General features: G+C 35.7%; 4 protein-coding genes across 4 annotated transcripts; all 4 read left to right on the top strand.

Moving 5' to 3' along the window:
• Positions 1-472: 472 nt before the first annotated feature.
• LOC132163426 (uncharacterized) lies at positions 473-3819 on the top strand. Its single transcript, XM_059573710.1, has 3 exons — positions 473-1228; positions 2369-2532; positions 2631-3819. Exons 1-3 carry the CDS (start codon positions 607-609, stop codon positions 3711-3713), a joined length of 1869 nt encoding a protein of 622 aa, XP_059429693.1. The 5' UTR covers positions 473-606; the 3' UTR covers positions 3714-3819.
• Positions 3820-3898: 79 nt separating this feature from the next.
• LOC132163427 (molybdopterin synthase catalytic subunit) lies at positions 3899-10583 on the top strand. Its single transcript, XM_059573712.1, has 2 exons — positions 3899-4975; positions 9448-10583. The coding sequence occupies exon 2, from the start codon at positions 9730-9732 to the stop codon at positions 10333-10335; it is 606 nt and encodes a 201-aa protein (XP_059429695.1). The 5' UTR covers positions 3899-4975; positions 9448-9729; the 3' UTR covers positions 10336-10583.
• Positions 10584-13069: 2486 nt separating this feature from the next.
• On the top strand, positions 13070-16141 carry LOC132163890 (protein NRT1/ PTR FAMILY 4.5-like). Its single transcript, XM_059574266.1, has 7 exons — positions 13070-13081; positions 13216-13294; positions 13408-13625; positions 13957-14379; positions 14462-14586; positions 15049-15136; positions 15350-16141. The coding sequence occupies exons 1-7, from the start codon at positions 13070-13072 to the stop codon at positions 16139-16141; spliced, it is 1737 nt and encodes a 578-aa protein (XP_059430249.1).
• Positions 16142-18488: 2347 nt separating this feature from the next.
• On the top strand, positions 18489-21099 carry LOC132164006 (early nodulin-like protein 18). The gene is made up of 2 exons (XM_059574411.1): positions 18489-18914; positions 20576-21099. The coding sequence occupies exons 1-2, from the start codon at positions 18608-18610 to the stop codon at positions 21067-21069; spliced, it is 801 nt and encodes a 266-aa protein (XP_059430394.1). The 5' UTR covers positions 18489-18607; the 3' UTR covers positions 21070-21099.
• Positions 21100-22045: the final 946 nt, after the last annotated feature.

Below are 22045 nucleotides of genomic sequence, written 5' to 3'. Positions count from 1 at the left end.
AAAAAAAAAAAACTTCCGTTCATTTTCCAAAAAAAAAAAAAAAAAAAAAAAAATTCTTCCGTTCAAAATCTTGACAAATTTCATTAATGCATTGCATCAAATCCAATTATATAATGACACGTATTATTCATATATAAATAAAATTAAAACAAAAAAACAAAAAAACAAACTAGGGTGGTTTTGATGGTTTCGACCATCCTTGTAGCTGATAGTCCGACCGCCCCTACTTCTTTGAGAAACCACCCCTAAAACCATATTTGAGGGCGATTTGGCTTCTTATAGCCGGTGAATTGAGTTGGTGACATATTTCTCAAAATAATAAATTTCATGAGATTGTAACACATTATTTAAAAATTAACTTATAATTTTTTTTTTTTTTTTGAGATATATAACACTTTTCTTATTTTTATTATCTTAAAAATTGATACTACTTTTAAAATCGGTGATTTACTTTACAATTATACACATGAACCCATGTCCAAAATTTGGGATCGGGGAAGCTCACTCTTCTTCTACTCATAGATCTTCTGCATCACCTCCCCCAAGTCTTCTTCTCCACCTGAGACACCAAGAGCACTGTCAGTACCTCTCCAACCCTAACAAACAATGATGGGTCCCAAAAGACAGTTCTTCCCACTCCTCATCCTTTCCCTCTCTGCTCTCTTCTTCTTCTTCTTCTTCCACTCCTACTTCTCCTCTCCTAACCCTAACCCTAACCCTAATTTCTTCCATTCCCTTCAAAACCCTAGTCCTAACACTAACTCTCGCACCCCCAATTCCTCAAATTTCACTCTCATTATCAAAGTCCTCACCTTCAATCGCCTGGACTCGCTCTCCCGCTGCCTCCGCTCCCTCGCCGCCGCTGACTACCTTTCCGACCGCGTCCATCTCCACATCTACATCGACCATTTTGCTCCCGATAACAACGACTCCCTCGCACTGGACGGTGCGCATCGGATCCTGGGCTTCGTCGATGGGTTCGAGTGGAGCTTCGGGGAAAAGCTCGTGCACTATCGGACCGGGAATGCGGGGCTGCAGGCGCAGTGGTTGGAGGCCTGGTGGCCCAGCTCCGACGACGAGTTCGCCTTCGTGGTCGAGGACGATTTGGAGGTCTCGCCGTTATATTACAAGTTTCTTCGGAGTTTGATCCTGAATTTCTATTACAACGCTTCGAATTTCAGTCCCTCCATCTACGGGGCTTCGCTGCAGCGACCAAGGTTCGTCCCAGGTATCATTTTTTTCTAGCTCTCAGTCCTGGCACTCGTTTTTTGAAACTGGGAATTTGGTGTGGTAGCTTAGAATTCTAAGAGTTTTGGATTGGATATTTCTTGTTTGGAGACAGAGATCTATAGAGATCAGAATGTGCATTTTTCTCGGACATATTGGAAATTGATGAATCTGTGAGCTACCCACATATTGGAAACTGATTGCTATTACCAAAAAGTTGAGAGAGAAGAAAAAGACTGTTTTGTAGGTTTGTTTATGTAGTTTTATTGATGAAGACATGTAATTTCGTTTCCTTAAAAAAGAAAAGATTCTCAGGAAGAGACACAAGAAGATTTCAATTGTAGGTTCTTACTCAAAACAGTTTTTTTTGGGTAGATTTCAGTGTTGGGGGAGGATTTATGTTCCTGGTTAGGTAGCTTCATTTGCTTGATTGATTCAGAACATTGTAGAATATCTTAAAACATGTCAAAAGACACTACAGTCTGTAGATGGTGCTTCGAATTTAGTTTTATTGGCAAAACTTGAGGAACTCTGTTGATAGCGGTATTGTAATGCTACCTCGTGTAGTCTTATGAGGCATTTGCTGGGCGTTAGGACTACCTAGTGACATCTTTGTGCTAAATTGCCTAGTGATGATCATTTTAAAATCCATGCTAAACAAGAAATTATTTGTTTTATTTTTTATTTTTTTTTTAGTAATTTTTCCCCCACCTACAAACGTCATTCATTCCCATCTAATAATCAGTACTTGATTCAAAAAAAAAAAAATAACAAGTACTAAAATGTCAAGCCCAAATATTCTGATTGTTGAAGTGAATTTTTATACTAAACTATAAACCAAATTCTTCTGCTGTTCTTTCCCATGAAAGTTGTGGGTTTTCACTGTTTGATTTTTTTTTTCGGTGGAGAATGATTGAAAATCTCTTCAAGAAACTCCATGTATGACTCGCCTATTGCAATATGTGCCACTCATTACCAGTTTGATTGGCCTTATGTTACTTTCAGTGATTGACTTTTCTTATCTAATTAATCATTCTTATATGTATGTTCCCCCCGCTTTCTTACGTTTAGGCCCAACTTGTGGTTTTTTGAATTCAATCCCATATTGATTTTCTCTGATTTAATTGTTTGCTGACCACAGGTAAACATGGAAACAAAATGCAATTGGATAGCAGAACACGACTTTTCTTATACCAGTTAGTTGGCACTTGGGGTCAGCTTCTCTTTCCAAAACCTTGGAAAGAGTTCAGGTTATGGTATGATAAACACAAGGCCAAGGGAATCAAGCCATTTCTTGATGGGATGGTAATTAGATTTATTCTTCTCTCATATTGTCAGTTTTTAGCTTTTGTCCAATGTTTATGGTACTGACTTATTGTCTCAATTAAATTCTAAAATCGCAGGTGACAACTGGATGGTACAAGAAGATGGGAGAGAGAATATGGACTCCGTGGTTCATTAAATTTATTCATTCCCGTGGTTATTTTAATATCTATACCAATTTTTTACATGAGAGAGCATTGAGTGTCTCTCACAGGGATGCTGGTGTTAACTATGGGAAAACAGCTGGGCCTGATTCTCAATTATTGGATGAAAGTACCCTTGATTTCAGTCTTTTGGAAATGCAGTCCTTGAATAATCTTAAATGGTATGATTTCTGCTTCAGAGATGTACTTCCTGGACGAGTTGTAAGGAACGTTGATGAACTTGGCTCTGTTCTTTATGCCGTGCAGAAACAGGAGACCGTTATTTTTGTAAGTCTCTTTGGAGTAGCAGAGTCGGTCACAAGGAACTTGCTATGTCACTTTGAGAGACTAAATATCTGGAACTACATATTTCTAGGCCCTGAATCCAACTTCCTACTTGATCTCTCAAGAAGGGGGCATCCAGTGATTAATGCAGACAAAATTTTCAATAATGTCAGAGCTTATAAAGGGATGACTTCTCAAAATTTCAACTCAGAGCTGATCAAGGAGATTTCTGTGAAAGCCTACATAATCAGAAAGTGTTTGGAATATAGGTTTAATTCTTGGATGGTGGACGGGAACATGCTTTTTACAAGTGGCGACATGTTTCTTGAGTTCATTGATCCCTCCTACGATTTCTATGTTGGGAAAGGCTTGGAACTTTTCTATGCCAGAAGCACATCTTCTGCTGAGAAATTCTGGGATGATGATTTATTTTCCAAGGTTGTGGCAGCGGTGAGTAAAGGTTCATCATCCAGTGATGGTGTTAGTTTTGTGTATATAGCGGCTAAGTTATTGGAACAGAAAGGTGGGAGGATTAAGAGGTTTGATGAGACAAGGTTTGGCATGAAGATTGGTACCAATAATGTTACTCAATCTTCTTTAGGGGATGGAAAGAAGATGGTTTTTTGGTCTACTGGATTAGGTGTTAATTCAATTCAGATGCGGCTTCAAGAGTTGGGTTTGTGGATTCTGGACAGTGACTCATCGTGTAGGGCTGTTGTTTGTCAAAGGTCGTAGCATCTGTTATCAGTTTAATACTAGTAACATTTCTGTAATCAACGGTACACATATTGCTCATATTCTTTTACACCCTATTTTAGACGAGGACAAGGAACTTTTTTCATACCTAATTACCCTTTAAACTAGATTAAGAGCTTGTTTACCCTTTAAACTAGATTAAGAGCTTGTTTGGGATTGCGTTTAATAAATAGAGCTTTTAAGTCAAAAAGAGCTTTTGGGTAAAAGCTTCATTTTTAAGTTTTTTGTCCAAAGTGTTTTTTTAGTTATTTTTAGGCTTTTTGGACCTTTAAAAGAGTTTATAATTTTTTTATCAAACGAATACTTTTTTTTTTAAACAGACTTTTTAAGTGTTAAAAGTATTTTTAGGTCACTCAAATGCAATTTCAAATTGGCCCTAAGCATAGAACTATTCATGTCTATTGCAATAACTTCGCAAAAGATTAAAAAAAAACATTTTCACTCCATTGAGACATTGGTTTTATCCTCATTCACCTTTTACCCTAATGCCTTCTCAAATACTTCCAAACAACTTTGAAAAAGAGGAAAGAAAAAAGAAAATAACAAAATAATAAACTGTCTTCATTAAATTAAAAAAAAAAAAGAAAAAAGAAAAGATATGATTATAGGCCTATGAGTGGACAAAACTAATTAAAGCGGTTAAATGGGGACAACGAAACGGACGGGGAGGGACCGGAGGTAATGCGATGCTTTCTTTAACATCAGTGGAAGCGGCCGGTGAAATGGCCAAGTGGGGAAAAAAAATACTCAGAAGTCTTGGAGCTTCGGACAAATACTCGGAAATTGTTGGTGGAAGCGGCCAGTGTAAGACTAATTTGCCGTTAGGTTATGTTTTGGACATTTTTTTAGGGCGAAGAGAAACTCCGTATAGTATAGACACAGGAGGCCCAGGTTAGGGTTTCGAATGCAGTTGGGCGGCTGGAAAGGACTCTCATTTTGAAGAATATTTTTTCATAAATAAATAAAAAAAAGTTCTTTCACGGCCGATGGCTGAGTGGCCACCGACCCATGAGAGAGAGCTTGGTGGGCGAGGAATAATCAAAGTTCTTTCTAGGTGTTGTTTGATTGGTCGATGGAGATGTCTTTAAAGACAGGTGGAATATGAAAGCTGGGTGATCAAAACTCCTTAAACCTCTGTTTCTGCTTGACTCGAACATTTCAAGAGAAGAAGAAGAGTCCTCTTTTGAATCAAGTACAAGAATTTCTAAGGAATCCCAACAAAGCCCACGTTATTCCCGAAGGTATTCAAAATTTTCTTTCTGTATTAATTTATTTTTCATAATTTTGGTTGCTAGAATTTTTGGGCAGCTCCATTTTTGTTTAATATTCGTTAATTCCCTTGAAGGGTCTCTGTGTTTTGTATTGTTGTAATGTTTCTTAAATGTTTGGTTCGTATTAATAAGAAAAGATCGATACAATATGGGTTGCAATAAAATTGAAGCAGCAGAGAAGAGAATATCGTTTGTTTGAAAAGAAAAAAAAACTGTTGAATACGTGTTTCAATAAAAACTCGAGACCTATAAAAAAATGCCTTTATGTTGCATGCTGTGCAAGGTGACTTAGCCAGCACACCTATGTTTTAAATACAACACTCGGGTATGCTGAAAAAGTTTGGCAGAGCAAACCAGCAGCAGCTCTGTTTTTTAGATTTTTTTTTGAAAATTAAGTCAAATTCTATACCTTTTTTTTTTTCTTTGAGAATCCAAAATTTCACACGGAAGATTTAGAATTCCGAAGCAGTGATTCTGGGAACAATCGAACAACGTGAATATCACTCTGTGGAGTTCTGAATTTATTGAGTTTTAGTTCCACAAATTAGAATTCCAGTTCAATTCCAATTTTGTGCATCCAAAGGCAATTTCAGAACCTCAAAGTATTATGTTTCCAATTGTTTCTACCTATCAAAAAAAAAAACAAGAAAGTTTCCAATTTTTTCTTGTGGGTGTTTGTGAAAATCTTTATGCTGTGGATGGTTGTCAATGGATTAACTTGCACCTACTGTTATAGGAATATGAGTCCTGCTGGTGGTAGTACCACACACAGCTCAGGATGATATTACCCAGCTTGGAAGTATGTTATGAAAATAGACAAGATGGGTTTGTGGGGAGGAAATTGTAGATTCTATTGTAACTATGTCTCACTTGCTAAGAATACCGGGTCTGGGAATTTAAGAATGCTCCAAAATGATACCTCAGATATTCAAGAGAATTTTTTCCTCTTGAACTAGTTCCTTTGACACCTGCTTTTAGTGTACCATCATCATCTCCTGGTGCAAGCCCTGCTTTGGGGCATCTGCCATTGGTTCATCTAGGCAGGAGTTTTTGAGCCAAAGAAAAGGAAGGTTGAAGAATGCACGAGCATAGAAAAAGCATCAATCCTGGAGGCTAAGGAACATTTAGATGCTGAGGATGCCAGGATGTTCTGTGCGGCTGGCTTGCCTCTTGAACTTGTGTGAAATCCATACTACATAGTACATACGTTCGTATATTTATTTTCATTATAATAATAATAAATTCATCATAATATAATAAATGTTAAAGTAAATATTAAAGAATAGTAAAATTATTTATTATAATATAATAAATACACTCGTATTCTTTGCTGCTAAAAATCTAATAATATACGCCCCAATTACAATATGTTGAAGAGACTTTGCTTCAAAAAGAGAAAGCAAATATCTTGTTGAATGCATTAAAAGCACATGGATGAAGAAGGAAGTCAGTATTGTAATTGATGGATGAATTGATGAACAATATTAATTGCTTGTGCATTTCATGGCTATGACTGAAGCTTGGCCATTTCTTTTGGATTTGAATAAAGGTTAAGGTAAATATGAAAATGAGAATTTTCTTGCCATTCTGATTAGGGAGACAATTGCTGGGGTAGAATGTTGTTCAAGCCATAAGAAACAACTTGCACCTGTTTGTTGGGCCGTATAAATGCTTGTTGAGGCCCAATATCTGCACATGTTTTGGCCACCATTTGTGGCTTAAACCATCAATCCTGTTCTAAGAAACATGTGTGAAGCAAAAGTCAAAGAGATATTACATAGGATGAATATAGTTGGGGGTAGAACTATTTGTGGACAAAATATTTCATTATGCATAGAAGCGTCATGGAGATGTTTGCCAGTTGGTGGGCGGGAGGTAGAACTAGTAGTGCTATGGTTTGGAAGATGGCTCCCTTGTGTCTCCTATGGTGTCTTTGGAAGGAAAGGAATGCGAGATGTTTTGAGGATTTGTCGAGGAACCTAGAGGATCTTATTCACTTCTTTTTGTACACTTTATTCACATGGACAGCAGGATGGCTTGCTCCTTTAGTGATCGAATTTTCTGATTTTCTCTTTATGTTCTCTTCTTCTTTCTCCCCTACTTAGTCGCTCTCTTGTATACTTCCTGTGTACTAGGGTTGCGCCCCTCTGCGCTCTTAATGCATTATTACTTATCAAAAAAAAAAAAAAATTTTCATTATGCATCACTCAATGAGAACAGTCACTTTTAAACTATTTGCTTATTTGAAGATGCTTGTGATAGCAGGTCCATGCTTCACTTCAGATGATTGCTATGCTCGAAACATTCAAACTCAATATTGACTTTGAAACATGGTTCTCTAGACATACATTTTCTAAAACATTCACAAGGCATCTTTCTTTAGCTGGGGCCAAGCAATTGAGACATGTTTAGGGCTGGTAAACCTTTATTGAAACTGCCAACATTAAACAAATTTGGTGCTCTGAATCATTATCTAGCTTCATGCCTAAGAAAAAAAAATTCATTATTTGACTAACAATTCATTCTTCGATATTTATGGTGTCTGCTTCGACTGTTATATTTGGCTGATAAGTAGATCATGATCTAATGGCAAACCAGTTTCATTGATTGATATATGATTCTTTCTTTTTCTCTTTAGTCTACTTGATCCTGTTCATTTAGCCGGTGATAGAAGAAAAAGAAGGTGTTGTTCATCATACTTAACATTAGTTCCTTTTAGATGGTTGTAATGTTTAGACTGTCTCCTAAATCTTAGGTGGCTTCTTTTGTATACTCCCTGTGTACTTGGGGGCGCCTTACATTTTTAATGATAATTCGATTATTTATCAAAAAGAAGATTGTAAAGTGAGCCTCTATGTTATCTATAGTTGCTGTACTAACTAAAGCCCTGTAAATCCTAACTATTTTGGTTTTTTATTTCTCGCTCTGTATTCCAAATATTTGTTGCTTGTGTTTGCATTTGGTTCTTCATTGATTATATATGTTTTGCATTTGGCAATTTATGCCATGCAAGTGCTTTTTGAGCTAGAATTTATGCTTATGGTCAATGAAAGTGCGCAAGTCTGCTCATTGTTCAATAGATTTTATTTTATTTTATTGTGCGCAAGCCTTCTTTCATTTTAAGCTGAAAAACATATATGCACATGCAAATCACAATAATTCTGAACATGTACTGGTACGTTGGTTTTTGCAGATCTTCTTTTAAAATTGTCTTTGTTTTTATGTTTGAATTGGTTTTGTATTATTCAATATTGCTTTCTCTGCATTATTGATTGACTCAAGTATTTGTGCTGTGATGTAGGGTGTATGCTTAGATATATTTATTTATTCCTCAAGTTTTATGATATTGAGCTGCATTGCCTAGGTATGTGATCTTTACATGTCATTAGCTGAAATAAAGTTCTGTCTGATAACCTAATCATGTGCTATATTCATGACATATCATGTTTGACAATGATATTGCATACGTTTGGGAGTTTCTTGTTAATAGCTTTTATATAGGTATTGGTACTGATCATTGCACTTTTTATGTAATTTTTTTTCTCATCCTTAAATAGTTGCCTTATTTGTCTTTCAGATTCTCATCCTTATATATCTTTCATTCCATATATTGAAACAACATTATTTGAAATCGTTGGAACCATGGATTAAGTTGGTCTTTAGACATCGCTTGGCCATTCACAGGGGTGGACCTACCCTTTCAACACTTGGGGGTTCCTTGGCAACCCCAAAGAATCTTAAATTCCTTATAAGAGTGCTATTTTTTATGCTAGGGCCCCGGCAATATGACTTTATGGCCCTGGCAATATGACTTTTTTTTCGCTTTCCTTTCTATTCTACTATTATGTCAATTTTATTTTTTTATTTTAAAAAAAAAACTAAAAATGTTCCTCTAATCCTCTCCAACACACCATTTAAGCAGAGCGAAACCCCCCTTTTTTTTTAAAATAAAAATAATATGCAATAGAGTTATAAAAACTCAGTAGAACTTTAACAAAAAGACAAAAACCTATGACCAATACTTTTCCAATAAAACTCTAGAACTCTGTAGAACTTGAAGTTGTGTTGGCAAATTAATGAGGAAGAGAAAAGAACATCCATAAATGATGCAGGAAGGACAGACATCTTATCAAACGCACCGGCCCTATTGTGGTTCGCGTACTGTGTTGACTATTATCAATTATTATAAAAATTGACTAAGTTAAATAATGATAAACTTAGAGTATGTTTGAGATTGTGTTTGAGAAATAGAGTTTTTTAAGTCAAAAAGTTTCATTTGCCCTTTTCACATATTAAATGTGGATTCCCCAGTTAATGTCAATAAACTTGATCTGCCCAATGGGACACTTGTGATGGTTGGTCCTGTATTATTTCCACTCTCTGTGATGGTGACATTACCTTGGCAACTTTGTTTAAGTTCTAAAATGCTTAGCTCTGTGCAGGTTAAGATGAAAACTGCCTCTTCCAATCTTCAAGAGCCAAAGAATCGCTGACTGTGAGCTCACCGAACCTTTTTCTTTAAGAAAGATTTTGTTCCGAGTCATATAACATTGATATTCTAATTTTAGAAGGGAAGATTTTTGTCTCGTCTTCTAATGCAAAAGTGTGGCTGATATTGCATCCATCTGGGGTCTGGACCATGGAACAATATGCTTCTGTTACTTTTGTTGTATAAGTTCGCATAATCCTTCCAATCTCTGGATCAGTCCACCAGTCAGAAAACAATGACCCCTGAGGAGAAAACTCTAGTTGAAATCTTGGACGAGCATAATCCAATTGACCTCGCCAGATACATAAACTATGTAACCGCCCCACAAGCCGGTGCTATATCAACATTTTCCGGCACGACACGCGACAGCTTTGAAGGCAAAACAGTCTTGGAGCTGAGATATGAGGCATACAAACCCATGGCAATCCGATGCATTAAATCCATTTGTTCGTCTGCTAGATCCTCCTGGAATCTCCACTCCATCGCAGTTGCTCACCGCCTGGGCCCGGTTCCAGTTGGAATAACAAGTGTCTTCATTGCAATCTCGGCCGTTCATCGAGTTGATGCTTTAGATGCTTGTAAGTTTGTGATTGATGAGTTAAAGGCTTCGGTTCCAATATGGAAGAAGGAAGTTTATGCTAATGGAGAGGTCTGGAAGGAGAATTCGGAGTTCCTAGAGAGGAGGTTGGAGCTTGGAAAAAAGGATGGAGTCGGCGGTGGAAAAGATGTTGAGTTTGAGGGGCATCATAGAAAGGGCTGCTGTGGGGCTAAGGTTAAGGTGAATGGAGGAGGAGTTGCCAACATCAGCACCAGTCATGGATGGTCCAGTGAACTTGAGTAAAGGGAAGATTCCACTCATTTGTTGTTATCTCCTTCTTTCCACCTTCTTTTCTCCCTCCAAAGATAATGGAATTGTGATTGTTGTGATGTTACACATTTGAATGTGGGAGACATGTGCCAGCTATTGCCGTCCATCCCCTTGATTGGACAGAATTTTGATACCTATTGTGTGGTGTCCTGTTTCGGTTGGGAATAATGTCTTAAAACTTTGTGTTTTTGAGCACATTCAATAAGAAGTAATTTTGACAATTAACTTCTACTTTCTTTTTTGGGATCCCCATTTGGGTAAGTCATATAGTAGAATGGCAGAGGCAGAGCCGCAACCCACAGCATTTTAATTAATCTGCATATTTTGCATAAAGAAAAGCTTCCTTATTGCAATACCTATTCAACCACATCTTATACGTACCAATGATAAACATGGTGTTCTAGGCCTCCATATCTCTTAAACATGGTGTTAAGAAAATGATAATCTTCACTAATATCTTATATGGCTCATCACAATTGAGTGATGCGACGTTTGAGAGAGTGTATATCACCGATGTGGGATGGGGGAAGCCATTCTTTTTTCCTTTTCTATGAAAAATAGGGGCAAAAAAAAATAAAAAAATCCACAATCGATATAGGTGAAGTAAAATAGGGATGAGAAGAACTACAATGGGACCTACAAACTTACTATTTTCATACAATTGCTGATTGGAAGAGAAGACGTGGTAGTTTTATAAACCTAATTGTACTCCTGCTTCTAACTGATGTGGGACAGAAATTGAATAGGAGACAAAAGGGCTACAAGCAGGGTCGTCCCAATGTATATGGGGGCTTTAGGCAAAACTTTAAAATTGGCCTTATTTTTTTAATATTTAAATATTAAGTAAATAATATTTATTTTAATATGGCATGAGATCTTTACCTAATAAGCACCGATTCCGCACTTAGTGATTTTTTGTTTGAGACTAAAATTACCATTTTGCCTCCTTACTCCTTGTTCTTTATACTTAAATTAAGTATACTTATTTTTGTCTTTCAGCATTTTTGTAGATTGCAAAATAACCATTTTAACCTTTTTAAAATGTGAAAAGTTGAACATTTTAACCTTTTGTGAGGGGCTAGATTTCTACAAAATAACCACAACAGACAAGTCTATGGGATTCTTAGATTTTTTTTTTTTTTTTTTTGTTCTTATTTTGTAGAGGGCGCCTTGATATTATAAACAAATAATATTATTTTTTAAAAAACATGTTGACTGTTGAGGGCTTCGTGGCCGTTGTGCAGAAGGCCTCCATATTATAAAAAAAATAATATTGTTTTTGTAAAGCATGTTGAAGGCCTAAAGAAAGCATGTTGGAGCCTTGATATTATAAACAAATAATAATATTTTTCTTAAAGCATGTTGAGGACCTCAAGAAAGCATGTTGAAGGCCTTTATACAAATTTTTTTTGGCCTTATTAAAAATTATTTTGGGCCTTAAAAATTTTTTTTTTTGGCCTTAGAAATCTAGAGCTCTAGGCGCCGGCCTAACTCACCTAGTGGTTGGGCCGCCCTGGCTACAAGTGTGACCACAAACCAACCACTTTTAGGCAATTGCTAACTAGAAGAGGAGGTGTGATACTTTAATGGTTCATTTCCTTTTATGGTCATTCTTCCGTCCATCTACTTTTCAAAATTATCATTGGATCAGTAGGTCCATGTGAATCTCACATGTGGACTTCACATATTCAATGGTGGTTTTGAAAAGTAAAGGGATGTGAGAAGGATCATAAATGATGTATATATAGCATGTCTCTTTTTGTCAAAGTACAATCAATATATTCCCACAATATTTTAATTTGGCTTCTGATTTTTCTTATACAAAGATGCTTATCCTCCAAGGTCAGTTTTTGGCCAATGGGTAGATGAAAATACGCAAAAGAAAAAAGAAAAAAAGTGTGGAAAGCCATGTGACCTATGAAGAGCAGAGAGAGAGTGGTAAAAGCTTTCCTGCAGCTGGCATGTATATAAAACATAATGACTAGTGCTTCTGATTTCGTTTTTATTTTTTGATTTTTAATCTTTTCTTTCTTTTGTTTTGGAGAGGTGGGTGTGTTGGAAATCCTCTCCAAGAAGCTGTTATGTCCTACTAGGAGATGCCTTTGGTTGTACTGAACACACATTGTAGCAATGTTTGTCATTGTATTAAAGAGAAGTTAAAATTTAGAATAATAATGGTGTTAGTGTAACAGTAGGGATCCAATTTGTGGAGAGGGGGAAGATATTCAAAGAATACTAATAAGAGTCCAGAATTGTGGGAGAAAAGTATAAAAAATATGATGAAATGAATAACAGTCCAACACTGATCAGGAGAAAGAGATATATACAGCTTCGAGTATTACAAGGCAGGGAATAAAACCAGTTTTTGGATTATTAATTTAGAGTCGTAGAAAGAAGAACTTCTAAAATTTCATAACAAAGTCTAGCAGCTTGGTGTAGTAAATATGGCTAGAATCTGTTGCTCTTCACACTATAAATAGCCTTCAGTCTGTTTTACACTCAAAAGCCACACCCACTTCACAGCAATTTGTATCTTCCTAAGCTAGCTAGCTAGCTAGCTACTAACAACTCTTTTCTCATCAGAAGCTCTAATTTATGGTATGTGTTGAGCCATCCTATTATCAACTCCATACCTTTCTCATGAATTTTTTTTTGGGTATTATTACAATTCCCTTGCAAATTGACGTGACAGTACGTAGTTGTTGAAATGATCGAGAGTGTATGATTGACAAGTCATGCATTTTTACCAATTATGAACTGTCACATGAATTTAAGAAAACCATATAGTAAAAACCATAGTACTCTTAGCAGACTTGCTATCTCATTTGTTGATTATTGCTTTTTTAAATTTAGGATCCAAAGGAAGCATATATGCTCTTCAGCCCATGGGGCAAAAGAAAAGGTGGATTCCTGGCTCGCATGTTCGTTTTTGGTAAGAATGTTCTTAATATTTGAAAATGAAATATAGCAATGCAAGGGTAAAGTACTTACGGATGTGATCCTGCATGGACTAACTGCTCATACTACTGTTTCTGTGATTTGTAGTGTTGGGGGCCTTGGAGAATATGGGATTTGTAGCTAACATGTCAACCATGGTTCTGTATTTTAAGCTTGTCATGCAATTTGATCTATCCGCTTCTTCAAACACTCTTACCAACTTCATGGGTTCAGTTTGGCTTCTCTCTGTCCTAGGAGCCTTCATCTCAGACACTTACTTAAGCCGACTCCATACATGTTTGACATTTGGAACTATGGAAGTACTTGTAAGATTCATTATCTATCCATTACATCTATATTAAAAAAATTTAGGACATAAGAGTGAGGGACAAAGAGATTTTCATTAAAAAAACAAATAAAAAGCAAAAGTTTAATTAGGAAATGATTGTGAAATTAATTTGATTATGGGTTAGATAGATATAGGAGTGTTTCAATCATTTTTCCATCTCTATAGTTTATATCAAAACATTTCTTTCAAACTAATTATAGGATCACTTATTTGAATTGGAAGTTTAATGGAATCATTATAACAAAGATGTAATTTGCTCTTTTATTTATCTATCCATTACATCCTTTAATTTATGCTTTCACTTGCAGGCTTTGATGATGGTTACTACTCAAGCTTATGCGAAAGACATGCATCCTGATCCTTGTCGCAAGTCAAGTTGTGTCAAAGGTGGTAAAGCTTCCATGTTTTACACCTCCCTTTGTCTATTAGCACTTGGTGCAGGTGGAGTAAAGGGGTCTATTGCAGCACTTGGTGCTGATCAGTTTGATCGTAAGGAGGAGAGAGGAAAGAAGCACCTAGCAAGTTATTTTAACTGGTTTTTACTAAGTACAACCATTGGATCCATAGTAGGAGTTACTGTGATTGTGTGGGTTAGCATGAACAAAGCTTGGTACTGGGGTTTTTTTATTGGCACGATGGCTGCCCTTGTTGGATTCATCTTTCTTGCTCTTGGAAAGTCCTTCTACAACTTCCAACCCCTAGGGAGAAGCCCTTTTTTGAAGATTGCACAAGTTGCTCTCTCTCTCTCTCTCTCTCTCTAATATACTTAACATATCTCACTATTTCTAAGAATAATTTGCCTCTCTGTTTCAGGTTATAGTGGTTGCAATTAGAAACAGAAGGTTGTCAATACCAAAAAATACTGATGATCTGTATGAGATCAATGATGAAGATAGAGATCCATCTGAAGAAAAGCTTTCACATACTAGCCAATTCAGGTAATGGTATTGATAGAAATCTACACTGTTAAGGGAATTGTTCAAGCAAAAGAATTCTCCGCTTCGGGTAGGAGAACGCCACAATAACTCATTTTGGGTAGAAGAGACTACAAAAATCCACTCAGGGCAAAAAAATACCACAGATTCACAATTTTTTTTTATTAACAACAAGATGGCCTTTAAATAATATACAATAGGATGTCACCTAAATTGATAAGAATTCATAATTAATCCTAATGCTAATTTTAAATAACCAAATTTCTTCTATCCGTAGGTAGAAACTTCACTCCTAAATGGTAAAGCTCTCAATTGCAGTCATCACATCCAAATTTTGTATAATTTTTTATTAGGATTATTCTTGGCAGTACTACAATTTGAGGCCCAAAATTTTAGTTTTGCTCTTCTTAATGCCTATGAATGAATGATTCCAATATGCCAATGTGACTGCTTTTACTGAACCAGGTTACTTGATAAAGCTGCTATTCTTCATGAAGGCATGACTCCAGAGCCATGGAAAGTTTGCACAGTTACCCAAGTTGAAGAAGTCAAGATCCTATGTAACGACCTAGGGAAAAGCGCTAGCCACATCTGCGCTATTACTCCAAAAGGACTAGTCAATTTGGAGTTTCCCTAGAATTCATTATAAAGCCCAGTTTCACCTAGTAACTAGGCAATGTGGGACTTAGCACCCAGACTATCTTTATAAACTACCCACTCTATGTGGGTTTCTTCTCATCTTTCCAATATGGGACCGAGGTGTTACATCCTAACAAGGATGCTGCCCATTATAGCAAGCACAATTATCATGAACACATGCATGGCACAGCTGCAAACATTCTCAGTGCACCAAGGGTACTTCACGGATCCCTATATTGGCTCATACAAGTTCCCTACAGCATCAATACCAGTAATACCACTGGTTTTCATGTCCATCCTCAAACCCATCTACGAGTTTGTCGTCGTCCCTTTCGCTCGAAAGCTTACCGGCCATCCATCCGGCATCACACAGCTTCAACGAGTTACAGTGGGACTCGTTCTCTCTATTATTTCAATGGCTGTAGCAGGCATTGTAGAAGTGAAGAGAAGGAACCAGGCCAACAAAAACCCCTTGCAGCCCATAAGCCTATTCTGGCTTTCCTTCCAATACGGCATTTTTGGAATTGCTGACATGTTCACCATTGTGGTACTACTGGAGTTCTTCTACAAGGAAGGTCCATCAGGAATGAGATCACTGTCTACTTCATTCACCTACTTGTCTCTATCTTTCGGCTACTTCTTGAGCAGTATATTCGTCGACCTTGTAAACTCAATCACCAAGAGGATTACTCCAAGCAAACAAGGTTGGCTGCATGGAGATAACTTGAATGATAACAAGTTGAATCTTTTTTATTGGTTCCTAGCCATTCTTAGCACCCTCAACTTTGCAAACTATCTCTATTGGGCGTCATGGTACAAGTACAAGAAAGACACTTCTGCAGAGTCAGGGACAAATCTAAGACACAGAATGGATCGATCCTGCCATGACAATGAAGAAACAACTCAGATTTTGAAATAAACGATTGCACCTCTGACTGAAGAACCAGATGAGAAGCTCATGAATTCCTTTCTTTAATAATACAATGTACTACTATATATGAGGTTTAAATAAAAAAAGATATAGAAATGTGTGCACCTCATGAACTCTGTTTGTTAGAATAATACAATAATAATTTTGTTCTCTCTCCATAGCATGTATAAGCCACTTATGAGAATTATACATACCTCCATTAATTTGGAGATAAACTTTCAATATATGCTTGATGAAATTCTTGTAAATGCCCTGAAAGTGCATAATAATACTCGTGTTGTGTATGTAGAGAGACTATAACTCTCAACTCTAATTTTTGCATATTAACTGAATGAAGTTTAATGGGCCAACTTCACTTCTATATAGGGTGAGAATAAATAACTTATTCATGTGTTCACAAAAATTGACCTATTCCATTATGGACCTAAAACTAAACAAATGACTATGTTAGTCCACCCAAAATGAATAAATACAACACTATTACCATATAGGCGTGACATATATTTTGGCATCCCACAAATCACTTTTATGCAATCTTTGAAAAGGTGGTCTAGGATGACTTTCATGGTGGTTTGAGATCTTCTAATTGAAATCTACTTGGGTTATTCATTGGAAAAAGTCTTGCAAAACAAGTTATTAATTGAAGTCATAGTATCATAGCTGATTGGAATGAGGAAGAAGATACATATCCCTAATTAAAGATATTAAACTGGTCATATCACAAGCTCAAAAATGACATCAAACATGAGGGATGTAAGTAATTTTTGTAGCATTTTTCATTGTAAGTCATTGTCAAGGTATAGTAGTAATGCCCCGTGAAAATTATAATATTGCATAATTACCCTTGGAGTTATAAATCTCAATTAAAATTATTTTGAGAAATTTACAAGATTTCAAATGGTACATCTTTTTCCAGCAAAATTCTAGACCATTTGCTTTACACTCTGCTGAACTTTCACTATAGACAACTCTGTTTTTATTAATGTCAGAATTTAGAGGTCAGTATTATCCCACGTAAGGACATTGTTATAATGACACCAGTGGCAGTGAGGCAATATTATTGTGTGATGGGCTCCTCAGGGCTCATAGAAAGGAAACATGGGACATGCTTATATAATTCTTTCATAGGAAACCAGACCATACTAAATGGTTTAGTTTTCAAATAGCTGGAAAATTAACAACCAACCACAAAAAGGAAATAAATAAAAGAAACAAAATTAATTAGATGTCTTTATGTTTTCATGTACATATTATTATATATTACATATGCAGGAAAGAAAAGAAAAGAAAAGAACAAAAACATCAAAGAGTATCAATCAATCACATGAATTAGGATGCAAAAAGCAATGATACAGCTGCTATCACATGTTTGCAGATTCGTCTTCCACCCAGACAATCTTCCTTCACCACACAACCTACTTTGATATAATCCAAAAAAGGAAAGCAAAAATATTTGCCAGTGACTGTTAAGACTATTAACTGCACGCATCAGTACAACAGTTTTTTTTTTTTTTTTTTACCAAGTAAAAATATATGGAAAAAATAAAATTTAGCCCCCCAAATTACCAATTATTTTATTTTAGCCCCCTAAATTTCAAAAAGTGATAAAGTAGCAATCCAAACTACTAACCAGTTGCAATTTGGCCACTCCATTAGTCATTACCGTCAAATAGGATAAAAAATTCAATACTACATTGTTTTGACAAGGTTAAGTTACTAAAATACCTTTTTGAAAAAAAAAATTCAATTTGAAAAATACCCTCTAAAACGACGTTGTTTTGAGGAAAAAAAAGGGTCCCCATAGGCGAGCCACCCCTAAACCACAGTTTTTTTTTTTCTTTTCAAAATGACGTCGTTTTTTGTGGGCATTTTTTTAATTGATTTTTTTTTTTCGAAAGAGTGTTTTAGTAACTTAACCTCAAAAAACGATGTTGTTTTGCATTTTTTATCCTATTTGACGGTGTTGACTAATAAAGTGGCCAAATTGTAACTTTTTGATAGTTTGAGAGGTTACTTTATCACTTTTTGAATATTAATGAGTTAAAATAAAAATAGCTGGTAGTTTAGAGGGCTAAATTATATTTTTCTCAAAATATATTAAAAAAACTCAAAAAAAGAAGAAGAAGAAAACAAATAAATAAATTCAAAAGCAACCTCAAAAACAACCAAAGGAGGCCTTATTTCATGACAAGTTAGATGCAGACTATGCAGTCCATGCGTTTGTATAGACCAGTTCAAAAAGTAGTTTGTCATTTTTTACAGCTTCTGTATACATGTCGGTGCGTTCAAGTGGATGTCATTCTATGTTAGGAAAGCAACCAAAACATAGCATATTAGTATGTAGAGATTTTATTCAAACATAGTAAAAGAAAGTAACCAAAAATGATTAGGACAGGTTTAAAGAAGGGGGAGTATTTTGGTAATTTGCTATAAAAGCAGAGTTGTCTTCTGTAGATGATAGATAGAGTTGAGCTGCTACTGTGTCAGCACTGCAGTGCCATTGTTTTTATTCCTCGGAAGCTCTTAACAACCAGAAGTTCACAAACCCCAAGAAGAATGGAACAGAGAAGGTACTCTGTGGGTCTTCTGTTCTTCATTCTCTCTTGTTCTGTTCTTCTCTCATTTTCAGGATCTTCTGTTGAGGCCTACAAGAACTACACAGTGGGTGATGCTTTGGGTTGGTATGACAAATTGGGAAAGCCCAGTGTCAATTACCAGAAATGGGTTGCTGGCAAGAACTTCAGCTTGGGAGATTTCCTCAGTAAGCACCCAAAACCATCACTTGCAAAATCTGCATGCTTCTACTTCTTCTCTGTTTGTTTCTCTTTTTACAGCTTGTGGTAACACATATTTCATACTTACTAGTTACTACCTTTTCTTGGAGTTTTTTTCCTCTCAGTCATGCCTGCAACTTGTGCATTTTTAGTGAAAATCTATTAACTATATCTGATATTTGAAGTAATCCATAGAATTTATATAATTTGTGTCCCAGATTTACAAAATTTTCAATAACTCTAGTTAGATGTAGATCTAATCCTGAAGTTTTCATATTTACAACTGTTTTTTCAATGTTATTACGTATTAGACTTCCTTACCAAATTAAAGGAATATGAAGTCAAGAGACCTCTCCAAAATTCTCTCATATTATAATCAAAATTCCATATTTTGGTTAGTTTTTTTGTTCTTCTTTTCCTACTCCATACTATGATACCAGAAATAAGTTCCATATTTTGGTTAGTTTTCCTTTTCTTTTTTCTTTTTTTCTTTTGAAAAGTTGAGTTGAGTTGGGAAAAGAAATCTTGGGGTTTACTTCTCCTCCTTTTTCTTCTGGAAATGCATGCACATTACTTCTGTATACAACTTTGTGTTAGTCTCACATTATCTCTGCCAAAAAAAAGGGAGCAGAGCTGTCGAGTAGGGTTTTCTAGTACACATGGTGTTGCTTTTCCCAATGTCACATAGAAGTTGGTAGAAGAGCCTAGCTGAAGAAAAGAAGCACTAAGAAAAGAGCACATGTGATGTTATATGTTGTACTTTTACATGAGACTTACACATGAAACTCAGCTGTAGTGGGCTACCTTTTATTTACTCTCTAAGCTCATTAACACCATTTAAAACACATTATGTCAGTATAAAATAGGTGTAATAAATGAGTATGAAGTAATTTTATAAGTAAAGAGTTATTTTTTAGGTTACTTTTTCTTCTCTGTTTAATTAGGGTATAATGGGTATTGTCAGCTCTTAAAGCTTCATTTTGAAAAAAAAAAAAAAAAAGCCCTTTCCAGCGGGTCAGATAGATTGGTTTATCGGTAAACACTTTCTCTTCTTGCAAGTATTCTCTGCAAACCCCACCTTTTTTTCTCCTTTGGTAGGCGACTGTCGGCAACTCCAGTAAAGGCCATTTCTGTGTAAAATGAACAAAAGCATGTTGAGTCTAAAATACCATTATGAAGAATAAAAATTATACTGGTAATTTCACTTACCTCCATGAAGTTACGCGTCTTTTGCAAACACCCTTTAATGTTCAAAGTCTCTCACTTTGATATATCGAACTTTGATTTCCTTTCACTTTTTTCCTTCTGTTAGGATTTTTTGTTAAATCCTAACGGAAATGTATGAAATTACTAAAATACCCTTACTGAAATTACTCAGTCCATCGTTTCAAAGGTGCGTAACTTTATGGAGGGTAAGTGAAATTACCCCAAAATTATATTATCAGCTCTTTTGGTTAAGCACATATAAAACCTTGACTGTGCCACCAATAGAGGTGATAATTCGTGTTAGTGTATTGAGCTTGGATTGTGTTCAGATATAAGTATAAAGATTATATAAATCAATCTTAATTCGACTAATTTAATTAAACGTGTTAGACTCATTAATTATAACGCTCTCTTAATGTAAATTTTCATTTTGTTAATGCAGTTTTCAACACGGATAATAATCATTCAGTTGTGCAAACATATAACTTGACCACCTACAAACTTTGTGATTATGACGATGCACAAGAAAACGACACCACACAATGGTCTAGCTCCGATCCATCATCCACCAGCCCACATCCAGACACGGTGGCAGTTCCGCTGCTCAAAGAAGGGATGACATATTTCTTTTCAGGTGATTATGATGGTGAACAATGCAAGAATGGGCAGCACTTCAAAATTAATGTCACTCATGGACAAGGGTTGCCGGCAAGCTTGAAAAGCCCTTCTGAAGAATCCCCCGGACCGATAAGTCCCAGTGCTGGCGATGACGAATCGGTACCGGATACTACTGTTCCATCCAATTTTGATCACCCCCTACAGCAAAGTGATGATCAAGAAGCATCTGGGTCGGTCTCATTATCAACTTATTGGAAGCTCATGGACAGGACAATAAATGGGATTTTGGTTTTGTTAGGGCTTGTTTGTTTGTTATGAAGAAGAGGTTGAATTCTTTCATTTAAGTTCGTTTTTTTTCCCTCAAAGTTTCATTGAGACATGTTTGTGTGTTAGAGAATAATTTATTATTGTATTGTATATCAAATAATTTAGCAACAATAATGAATAATGCACTTCTGGGTTTGATAGAAAAGCAAAATGGGTCAATCATTTGGACTGAATATTGGGGAGTACTCTATGAGAATTGATAGGGACAATCACATGGATGAATTGGTTGGTGGAGGTTCCATAATTGGAGTAATACATTTTATTGAAGCAGTTGGGTTTGTTTGTTTAATCAAAGCCAATTATAAATTCTTTTGGTAGCTAGAGTCCTACAGTCATTAACACTGGTCAAATATTAAGATGGCCAAACCAAATGACAGTTGGCTTTGCCCCTTGGTATTATATTTATATTTTATAATTATTTAACAATACTCTAAAAAATTATTGATTTTTTTTTTTATTAAACAAGGATTAATTTAAAAGTTAGTTGGGAAGTGCCCCATCAATATAGTGGTGGGTGATTGCATGTAAATTTCCCCAACAACCAATCTTGACATGCTCAAGTTCAACCACTCAATGTCCATTAAAAACATAATTAAGCTGTTAGGTGGTAATTAAGGATATGTTTGGATTTGCAATTTTAAAAAGTGCGATTTAAAAATATGATTTTTTAAAATGCAGTTAAGCGTTTGACACAATTGCAGTTTGACATTTAAAATCGCAGTTTTGTGTGTTTTCAAAAAAGTATGTTTTTATCGGCGATTTGAAAACACAGAATTTATGCAATTTTCAAATCGCAATTTTTTAAAAACACAATTCTAAATAATCTATTTTATGCGATTTGGCTTAAAATTGTATTTTTTGGCTTATAAAATCACAATACCAAATGCAGTTTAAAAGAAATGTTTTTGTTTTTGCTCGCCTCTTGTAGGACAAGAGATAAGTAATTGAATATATGAGATCCAATGTA

This window comes from Corylus avellana, chromosome ca10 (genome assembly GCF_901000735.1).
Source record: "Corylus avellana chromosome ca10, CavTom2PMs-1.0".
Taxonomy (NCBI): domain Eukaryota; kingdom Viridiplantae; phylum Streptophyta; class Magnoliopsida; order Fagales; family Betulaceae; genus Corylus; species Corylus avellana.
Note: the sequence above shows the minus strand (reverse complement) of the source record. Positions and strands in the feature narration are given on the sequence as shown.